The sequence below is a fragment of the Trachypithecus francoisi genome, unplaced genomic scaffold (genome assembly GCF_009764315.1).
Source record: "Trachypithecus francoisi isolate TF-2019V2 unplaced genomic scaffold, Tfra_2.0 Contig01461, whole genome shotgun sequence".
Classification (NCBI taxonomy): Eukaryota; Metazoa; Chordata; class Mammalia; order Primates; family Cercopithecidae; genus Trachypithecus; species Trachypithecus francoisi.
The window spans coordinates 12,429,104-12,439,914 of NW_022681433.1; the positions used below are offsets into that span (position 1 = coordinate 12,429,104).

The following is a 10,811-nucleotide window of genomic DNA, read 5'->3' on the forward strand; positions in this document are numbered from 1 at the left end:
GATTCCTGTTATCTGTGAACCTCTTAATGTTCATCTCCTCATCTATCCCAATCAAGTCTTGTTTATAATTTAACAGACTCTCATTTCCAATCAGGAGCTGATCATCCACAACTATTACCTGTGCCCTTAACCCTGGCTGAAGTTCTACCTCCACTTAAAAGCCCCTTAGAGAACCCAAGCTTTAGCCCCTTGTATTCCCCACTCTGTACCTATGCTTCTATGCACTCCTAGTGTCTGCTTTCTAATCCTGCTCTACAAGAAATGATGTCATTCTCCAATATTCCTGCTTTAGTGGGCATCACTTTATGCTTGAAAGCATTTTATCCTAATAGCAGAATTCAATGTTCTTTGTTAAAAGAATTACAAGTGTGAACAAGTAAAAGGGAAGAAATTGTGAGGCATGCCATTCATAAAAAAAGCCTTCTCTAACCTGATTTGAACTTCTGCATTGGACTTCTGGAAGGATCGGGAAGGATATTCTGCACAAAAGCCACACATAACTTCTCCCTTTTTTTCTAAGGCAAACAACTCTAACAGTCCAGATCACATTTCTATTAGGCTCAGATATGCCTCAAAAAGCCTGGCAGAACAGCACTCCAGGCAGCACCTCCCAAGCAATCATGTGGGCACGCACGACATGCCTCTCTGTGCTCCCATCTAGGATCCTATCCCTTCTGAAGATAGTTTGGCAGCTGGGGTCACCAATTGCCAGGTGCCTGTATCAGGAGTCTGACGGACAAGAGCAGCATGCCTCACTGCTTCCAGGAACCAAGGCCACGCAAGCCTCCCTCTTCCCGTGTTACATTTGTACAGATCAGGCACTCCCTCCACTCCCTAATCCTTACCTGCTTGGATGCACACTTTATCTTTGGTACATCTTCCTTTAATTTCATGTTAATGATTTCCCTTACTACAACCCTTTTTGTCGGGGCTGTAATTCCATGCTCTTTACCTCCATTGGCAAAGCTTCTGAAAGTACAGTATGCTATTGGAATTAATCTTCTTCATTAACAGAAATGTTCATTGAGAAATCTGTAATCACAATATTCTGAAAATCTGTTTCTAGTATGTTCTCTGCATGTCACTACTTTCTTCTCAGTGTCTCAATGTCTTTTTCTGTAGCTCATATCCATCTTTCCTGTGATTATGTCTTCCTCATTCTTTCTTCTCTCATTTTCTGTTCCTCCTGCAAACAAGTCCCCAAGCTCTCCCATGGACCAAGCCCTGTGGGGCACTGGGACATAGAGTCTTGACCTGGCCTTGGAGAAATCACAAGCCAAGAGATAAGCTATGAACACAAGTTTAATGTGGTGCTGATGGCCTATGTGTCACAGGGAACATGAAGAGGGTGCAATTCTTTCTGCTTGGATGAGAAGATGGCGCAGCAAGGGCAGGCCCAGGGGTCATGATAGCATAGCTGGCACCTGAGCTGTGATTTAATTTAGTAGATGCTTGAAAGAGAAACACAGGACATGGAGTAAAGCAATTTACAGAGGAAGTAGCAGGAGGTATGAGAGTCTGAGATGAGACAGAACAAATAGCCCTATGTGAATGGAGCAAAGGGAAAGATGGCTAATGACAGGTCGGCAAAGCATCCTAAAGCCTCATTCTGCTAACCTTGACCACCCACTGGATGCGTTCACCATTAGGAAAATATAAAGCTATAAAAATACTATAAAATAGTAACTAATATGTATATTCTATCATACTTTACAAAATATTTTCACATATGTTGTTTTATTCCCTCATTTTAAGGGATTCAAGCTATTGATAAATATAAGTTGTTTGTAATGTGCCACATGGTGACACTGCAAAAAAGATATGTCCATGTCCTAATCCCCAAAACCTGTGACTCTGATCTTATTGGGAAAAGGGGTCTTTGTGCATGCAATTAAAGATCTCGAGATTAGGAAATCATCCTGGATTATCCTCGTGTACCCTAAATGCAATTAAAAGTGTGCTTATAAGATATAGGCAGAAACCTGGAGTAATGAGGCCACAAGCTAGTGTTACAGGATCTCTGGGGTGTTGGTTTTTCTGGCTGGAAACCTCTGTGCCTGCAGTGCCTTTGCCAGCCTTTGCCAGAGTTTGTCCCGCATTGAGGTACACAGACAAGTGAAGAGTGAAGAAGAGTTTTAGTGTTAGAACAGCTCAGAGGAAGGAGTAGCTTCTCTCTGTAGGCAGGTCATCCAGTCAAGTGTTCAGCTGTCAGCAGAGAGGAGGCCCTGCAGAGCACAGCTCCTCTCCTTAGGCAAGTCATCGGAGGTCTCTGCAGGTCTCTGAAGCTCTCAGCAGAGAGGGTAGCTCCTCTCTGTCAGCAGTGGAAAGGGTACTCCTTCCTTTCTGCAGCTAGTTGCCCCATCATCTCCAGCTACCAGCAGAGAGTATACTCCTCTACAGAGGGTGGTTCCCTTGTCTCTCCCTACCCTCTTCGTTCTGCCGTCCTCTTCCCTGCTCTGGCTGAGCCCAGGGTTTTTATGAACTTCAGAGGGAAGAATGTGCATGCTGATTGGTCCATGGGTGGCCATGAGCAGGCCGGAGGAGGCAGCTTGAGTCCCCACTCAGGTTCCTGACTGGCAACCTGATCCCCAGTCTTCAGGCCCTCCGTGGTCAGAAGGTGGGGCCTTATTGGGCACCCCAGGCCCTTCCACCCAGGATTCTGTCTGCCTCCGGCTGCCATTCACAGCCCTGGGGCTTGGCCCCAACCCCACTCTGAGATCAGAGCCAGTGGAGAGAGGCCAGGCAGTGGGAGGAGATACCCCTGAGCCTGCAGGGATGGGTGGGTGAGGGTGTCCTTCCTGGGGGGTTCAAGGGTGCAGGCTGCAGAGATGTCCAGGTCCTGTGCCTGGGAGGGCAGCCGCAGCTGCACCAGGGAGCTCCCGCCTGACCAACTTGGAAGAGGCAAAGCTACCGCTTGTCCCCGGCTCCTGCCTGCTTCATGGAGTGGAGGGCCCAGGTCTGCAGCCGTGGGTTCCACAGGGAGGCTCAGAGGCACAGGGAGGCTCAGACCCACAGCCACAGTTTGGGTGACTGCAGCCTTGTCCAGGACGACTGGGCTCCATGGAGCGTTGCAGCCCAGCTGTGCTTCCCTACTGCAGCCAGCATGATGGCAGCAGCCACTGCCATCACCAGCAGTGCTCATGGCCATTTGAAGCTGGAAGAGGTAAGGACGACTTCTCCCCCAGGGCCTGTAGAGGGAGTGCAGACTTTTCCAGACCTTGATTTCAGGCTCTCGACCTTCAGAGCTGTGAGGAAATAAATTTTTGTTGTTTGAATCCACCAGTCTGTGGGAACATACAGCAGCCACAGGAAGCTAATACAGCACCTGAGAGGCCCATCTGTAGTAATTATTCAATAGTAGTTAGTCATCAGTCACCATCAACTTCATCCTATTTTGGACCAAAGCTGGGCAGTGGTGACACAACAAGCCCACCTTTTGGAGGGTGACTCACCCAGCAGTGGGGGATGAAGCGGCACAGACTAGCCATTAGAGGCCCGAGCCTGGAGGTAAAGGGGCAAATTCACCCAGGGGAAAAAGAGCTTTGGAGGCAGAATCAAAGAGACCTGGTGATCAAACTGCAGTCTTAAGGAAGCTGCCTTCCCTTCTAAGTTGAGGAGCTAGGACCCTCTTAACTGAACTCTCAAATTCTGGAAGGTTTGAGGAGGACAAGGAGTGTGATTTTGCACATGTCAAGTTGGAGGCCCTGCTGCGACACCCACATGGAACTGTCTGGTAGACAGATATTCTGGTCTGAAAAATTAGGCGGAAAGTCCAATTCAGAGATAAAGGTTAGACAGTTGTTGGCACCTTTATGCAGCACCTGAAGCCTGTGGCAGGATATGGTCACAAAGAGAAGGTAAGCCTACAAGGATCAATCTTGGAAGACTCTAACAGTTTCCAGACAAGAAGGGGATGTAACGGGGAGACAGTGGGAAAACAGGGTGGTTGGAAAGGGAAGAGAAGCATCCAAAGGGGTGCTGTCGGGATGCTAGGAGGGGATCCTCCCTCCTTTGTCTCTCCTGTTTGCCTTGTCATCATATAGAAACTGAGTGTATTAGATATTTTCTGCACTAATTAAGTATTTTCATTTTCCACTCTTAATTCACAATGGAATGAATTGGAATGAAAATATGCACTTCATTCATTCTTGTGGGAGCACAATTCTAGAAAATTTGTACTTGAACAATCCCTCACTACTCCGTAGCCACTGTGGAATTACAATTACCCAGCTATACAGCAGCAATGGGCAATTATTGCCACAAGAGACCATGATGGAGATGACTACACGGTAATCATGCCACTAGCATCACAGCTAGAGTGGCTCTCCCTCCATCGACCCAAAAGGCTGAACTGGTGAACCTGCTGCATCTGCCGGTAGAATTAGGATGAAAAGCACTACCTCTGTGAAATACAAAATCTCTGTGGAAGAAAAACCAGTTCGGGTTAGAGGCAGCAGCTGAAGGCCATGGCTCCCAGGCTATGTGACAGCCCAGGGAGGGCCCCACCTCTGCAGACACCGCTGGGACTGCAGCCAGCAGCCACCCCCTCCCCCACTTTCCTTGCTGTTTCCTAGACCCTGTATGGGGATCGGGACTCATGCAGGACTTGTTCTCTTCTGATCTTCCCGGACTTATCTTTCTTCTTTGCCTTTGGCCCTGTTTTCCTTGGAAAATCTCCAGTTCTTCCTTTTTTCCCGTCCCCTCTTAGTCAGGCGTTTCCTTGAGTGTTTAAAACTTAACGCTGCGCGTTTTCGGGAGCGGGGACTTGGCAAAGGGTACGCGAAGGACTGAAAAGGGGCAACGTCATGAATACCCTGTAATTCTCCCTCACGCCCCTTCTTTTCCTTAGGTGAGCGTACTCCTAAGAGCGATGCCAAACCCTTAAAGACCTAAGGCCCCCTTTTCTCAACAGGACCCTTTCCCCGGGAAAGACCCCAGCCCCACCCCGCAGACCGGCAGAATCTGCTGTCTTACTTGGCCGGAGGTTGTGGTGACAGAGAGAGGGATCCGGAGCCCTAGGCCCGGGCTGTTCCATTCTGCCCGAGGAGGCGGCCACCGGACCCTGGCTCCAGCTGAACTCAGCGCTGCGGGAGCCCCGGGCCGCTTTGTGACTCGTCGCTATGGAGACAAGGGTCGGGTTCCAGGGAGTTCTGCCCTGCCAACGGGTGCTGGCCACGAAAGAGGCTTAACCTGGCCAGCGCGGGAATGGGGTGCAGAGAGCAAAGAAATGTGGCTTTGATCCTATGGATGCCTTACTTTTACATTATTTGTATAGTTCCTGCAGTGAGCTTTCCTGACAACAGTCTCGTACGTTTCCTAAGAAAAGCAAACAGGGAAGACATTGAAGAGAAAGTAGTAGTGTCAGATTTTCAACTGCAAACTTTCATCCATTAGCTTTCAGCTTAAGCAAATGGGGGCAACGTTGTCACGGATCTTTGCAGTAAGTACGAACCAAGCAAGAAGACTGAATCCCAAGTTGTCTGGTGTAAATGGAAGCAGTTTCTGTGATAGTTCCATGCAGTCAGAAGGGTCATCCTGGCTTAGGAGAGAGGCAGGAGGGGAAATGCACGGGTGGAAACAGGAGTGAGCAAGGAGGATGTGACACTCTCCCCTTCACCAGGCCACGTTCCTGGCAATAACCATAGTGTTTGTGAGTGTCAAATTAATTGTTCTACTCTCATAGAGGAAGCTATGTCTCTCATCCTCTTGTAAGAGTTTTCACTGATGAAGGGGGTCTTTTATCTTCATATCCTGGGAACTACTCAAACTGTTTCAAAGAGTCAAAGACACCAATAACAGAGATTCTTGTTTTCAGGGGCAGATTAGAAAAGAAACAATTTGCTGAAACTCCCTCTGCTTATAACAAAACTGACTGAAATCAGCTGGAATCAATGAGGCCAAATGGAGTTTGCACACAGTAAGCTTGCTGACGTCACAGCCTGAATTTCTACCACGTTTCATACCAACTCCCTCCGAATTTGCACATGGGACCTACAAGGAAGCTTGACGAGAGAACCATGCATGCCTGAAGACCTCCCAGATGTGCCCTTTGCTTCCACCAATTACCTGCTAACGCCAGGATCCACCCCTAAACCTTTTGTAATAAAATTACGGCTTTAAAGCCAGTACAAGCAGACAGATTTGAACTGGACTCCTGTTTCCTCAGAAGTTGACTTGCAATATGAAGCTTTTCTTTTCTCAAAAACTTGGTGTCATACTGTTGGTTTCTAGTGCAGTGAGCTCCTTTTGCTGGATAACACTACCTGGTAATTTGACATACTGGGTGGTTAGTAACTACTGACTGCCTCCAGGTTACAACACAGTTATTCCCCACCTGGGTGAAAAGAGAAGCCAGGAAATACATATTGGAGTCAGCTGGCAACCTGTTTACAAAGCAATTTACAACAGTTCCTTATTCTTAAGGGGTTATTCTAATGTAAGACCTCAGAGAAACAGTGCAGTGTAACAAAGGAGGAATTTATCAAAAGACACAGAAAAAGCATCAAGGTAAGGATCCCAAATATATACGCAAGGAATGTCTTTAAAATGAAGAGCTAAACTAGAATTTTCTGAAGGTAGAGTTCTATCCATATAATGGAATGAATGTAACACATTATAAACTCTCCTATTTTGAAGCAATGGAGGGCGGAACACATTAGAAGGCATAGATGTTATTAAAAGGAATGAGTCTAAATTAGGATTTAGTAGTGGCATCTAAATTTAAAAAGTCGCACCCAATAACAGATTACTGTCTGGAAATGGTAGAGCTAATTAGCATAGCATAATTTAAGAGAAATACATTTTTAAAATAGAGCAGCAAGTATATAGAATTTTGAAAGTGAATTCTTATTAATATCTTACGATTTGTCTCATTTTAGGCAAGCTGTGAAATGGTGGGGTGGGAACCCAAGAGAGAGCCAAAAGATCTGTCACTGCAGCCCCTTAGGGTACGCAGACCCTTCCCTGCGCCCTGGTCTCCTTGTCTGTCAATGAGAATGCCGGCACCCAGCTCACTGTGCTGTAAACATGATGAGTTCCAACAATAATTTATAAATTGCAAAATCACACAAATCTAAGGTATTGCTCTTGTTGCTATTCTGATCTTCATTCCTTTCACAGTCTTTCATTTCTGCTTCAAAGTGTATTTTTGCATGGATCCATTTTATGGCGAGCGGTATAGCGCTATTCCTGCCTTTGAATTCTGGTTGCCTGAGGCAACTCCTCCAAATGATTAAGTAGAATATTTCCCCCGCTTTCTTCTGTCCCTCCACAAATACTGACCATGCACTGAGTATGAGCTGTATGATGGCATCGGGGCAATGCCCCGATTATTATAGTGAACGAACTTCCTAGAAGAGGAGGTGCCTGAGTTGGGTCCTCAATGGTGCTTGGAGTCAGCCAGGTGAACAGGGAGAGATGACGCAAACTAGCTCAAGGGCCAGAGGCATGGAACAGTGTGTGCAGTCCCAAGACCTTTAGTAGTTCAATATTGCCATGTTGTAAAGTGTGTCAGGGGAAACTGAGAGCCGGCTGGGGTGGAATGCCCTGCAGGCCATCCTGAGAAGCTTGGACTTCACCTGAGCATGCTTGAGTTAAACAATGTAGTGAAGGGTCAGGTTGGAAGTTTAAGTAAATCCTGGCCTCTCATTCCAAAAGGAGGAGAGGCAAGATTCCACATCGTTCTGCCAGAGTAAGTGAATCATTCAGAAATGAAAGCATCTATGTTACTAATTTAGGTTACTGGTATGTGTTTAGCAGAGTTTCAAATCGATCCAAAACAATTGAGAATAGTTGTATTGAATGGGTGAAATGTTAATTGGTTATTTTCAGTTGAAATGATTGCAACCGGGCATGGTGGCTCAGGCTTGTAGTCCCAATACCTTGGGAGTCCAAGGCAAGAGGATCCTTTGAGCCTAGAAGTTTGAGACTTGCCTGGACAACATAGAGAGACCCTGTTTCTACAAAAAATGAAAAAATTAGCCCGGCACGGTGATGCACATGTGTCGTCCCAGCTACTTGGGAGGTTGAGGTGGGAGGATAGAGTAAGTCCAGGAGTTTGAGGCTGCAGTGAGCTGTAGTGGTGCCACTGTACTCCAGCCTGGGTGACAGAGAAAAACCCCATCTCCAAAAACAAAAAACAAAAACTCTGTGACAATCAATTTCTTTCTGCATGCACACATGCACCTGTGTGTGCATGTCCGTGCACGCGCGCACACACACACACACACACACACACAAACACACACATAGAGAACATGATATGAAGTAGTAAAGACTGGGATGGGTGGTAAGGGTGAAGAGACAGCAAATATAGAACACTCAAGTTTAAACTGTAACAGAGAAGAAAACCTTTAACCAGGGGTGGAGGAGGGGCTCAGGTAGAGAGAGTTACTACTTAAAACAGGGAAGGAGTAACCAAATTCCTAGGCCAAGGGTCAGGAGCAGAAAGATAGAGCTTGAAGCTACAGGAGAGAGCAGATGGGGCCCAGGCCTGGAGAAGACAGGTGTGCTGGAGAGCCACTCCCCAATCTGAGTGTGCCTACCTGCCCCTGGGCGTGTGTGAGCACACGGATTCAGATTCAGGAAGTCAGGCGGAGCCTGAGCTGCTGCATTTCTAGCAAGATCCCAGGTGATTCACAGAGTTTGAGATGGACAGCTCTAGAACCTTGCTGTGCTTCAGCAACCTCAGCAGCACCTTGTTAGAAACGCAGACGTTCAGGCCCAGCCCAGAGCTGCTAAATCAGGATCTGCACTCTGTCAAGATCTCCGGAGGATTACTAGGAACATTCCAGTTTGAGAAGCACTGCTCCAGGTCATACGAGAGGCAAGGTCATCTCCTGAATGACAGGGAGAGAGGAAAGAGTTGAAGGCAAAAATTCAAAGAGCAAGCTAATAAAGAACGGGTAAAAGAATTGACAGGTGGCCACTGCCAAAAGCCCAGAAGAGGTCACAGACAATCTGCCCCTTGTCAACTACTTTGGATACAAAGATACAAAGTGAAGCTTCTCTGCCTTTGCTCTTATATCTGGACAAAAGACTTTCTATTATGATGCAGTATGTAATGCTTTGATTCGAGTATCCTTAAATAGAGATTTCTTTAAAGGAATTGTCTCACACAGTTGTGACAAGTCCAAAATCTGTGGGGTAGAACAGCAGGTTGGAGACACAGGGAAGAGTTGATATTGCAGCTCGAGTCTGAAGGCTGACTGTTGGCAGAATTCACTCTTGCTGGGGGAAGCCAATGTGTTATTCTAGTTCCTCCTTCGACTGATTAGATGAGGCCCACCCACATCAGAGATGGCAATCTGCTTTATTCAAAGTCCATGATCTAAATGTTAACCCCATCCAGAAACACTCTCACAGAAATATTCAGAATGACTGTTGACCAAAGATCTGGGCACTGTGACCCAGTCAAGTTGACACGTAAAATTAGCCATCACAGACTCAGATCTTGTTGAGTCATCTAGGTCATAGTTGCCACTAAGAGGGGTTGTAGGTAAGTAGTCCAAGAATGATTTCGGTCCTCTTATTGGAAATTCCAGAAAAAACAATTATATAGTTACTTTCTTTTAGGATAGTCCAATTTAATGGGCTAAATTCTAAGCTCTGCTTCTAACTTGCTACTTACTAAATTTACTTATATTTCATCTAAATAAAACCATAACAGCAAGTTTAGACTATTGATTCTATCAAAACCTCATCAATCCCTTTTATATGTGACCTCCCTCCTCAGCCAGCCCTTCTCTCCCTAATTCTTCCCTGAACTCTTTTTTTTTTTTTTTTTTTGTATTTTTTGTAGAGATAGGGTTTTACCATTTTGCCCAGGCTGATCTCAAACTTCTGGGCTCAAGCAATCCACCCACCTCAGCCTACCAAAGTGTTGGGATTACAGGTGTGAGCCACAGCGCCCAGCCTCTTCTTGGAGCACTTAAGAAACACACAGGCTGTGGCGGCCATTGGTTAATTATCAATGCCTTCCATTGTTAGTTCTCTCAGGTTTATGCAAGTAGCAAACAGCAAAAGTGAACAGTCATTTTAAATCTGTTATACCAGCACTTATCCATCCAAATGAAATGTTCTTTTTTCCAAAGTGATCATGTATTTGAATGCTGCTTGTATTAGTTTGTTCTCACACTGCTATGAAGAAATACCCGAGACTGGGTAATTCATAAAGAAAAGAGGTTTAATTGACTCACAGTTCCGCATGGCTGGGGAGGCCTCAGGAAACTTACATTCATGGAGAAAAGCACCTCTTTCACAGGGCAGCAGGAGAGAGAACAAGTGCCCAGTGAAGGGGTAAGCCCCTTATAAAACCATCAGATCTCATGAGAACTGACTCACACTCATGAGAACAGGATGAGGGAACCACCCTCATGATTCAGCTATCTCCACCTGGTCCCTCCCATGATCTGTGGGGATTATGGGAACTACAATTCAAGATGAGATTTGGGCGGGGACATAGCCAAACCATATTACTGCTGCTATCGCTTGAAGCATTTTTGAAATTCTTTAGAAACTCCCTTTGAAAACTGGCACACATATTATTTTGAATTTCTTCAACAGGGGCCTAACTTTGCTCTTTGAGGATAGATTGGATATTTGAAACAGTAAAACGGCGTCCAAGCTGATAATTAAGGTAGGCGGTCAAGTTGAGCAACGTTATCTTTTAGCCAAAAATCAATCTAGTACCATCAGGCAATGAGAACAAAACAAAACAAAACTCCCTCATTCTGTAAATCATTTCTGGACTTGCATTCTTGTTGGAATACGTGACTAGCCTCCAAGATCACTGAGAGCTTGGGTAAATCAAT

At 45.9% G+C, this 10,811-nt stretch overlaps 1 protein-coding gene across 7 annotated transcripts in view; it reads right to left on the minus strand.

The window, feature by feature from the left end:
* TEX26 (testis expressed 26) overlaps positions 1-10,268 on the minus strand; it is a 52,117-nt gene extending 41,849 nt beyond the window's left edge. For 3 of the 7 annotated variants that reach the window (XM_033236002.1, XM_033235975.1, XM_033235996.1), the window contains exon 1: positions 4,975-5,090. Coding sequence is in view for 3 of the 7 variants with exons in the window: in XM_033235968.1 (XP_033091859.1) it covers positions 4,975-5,035 (61 nt within the window). In the remaining 4 variants the exon portion in view is untranslated. Of the gene's footprint in view, positions 1-4,974; positions 5,092-10,232 lie in introns of those variants that run through there. The other 4 variants (XM_033235968.1, XM_033235941.1, XM_033235959.1 and 1 more) reach the window with 3 other exon arrangements.
* Between the last annotated feature and the right edge of the window lie 543 nt (positions 10,269-10,811).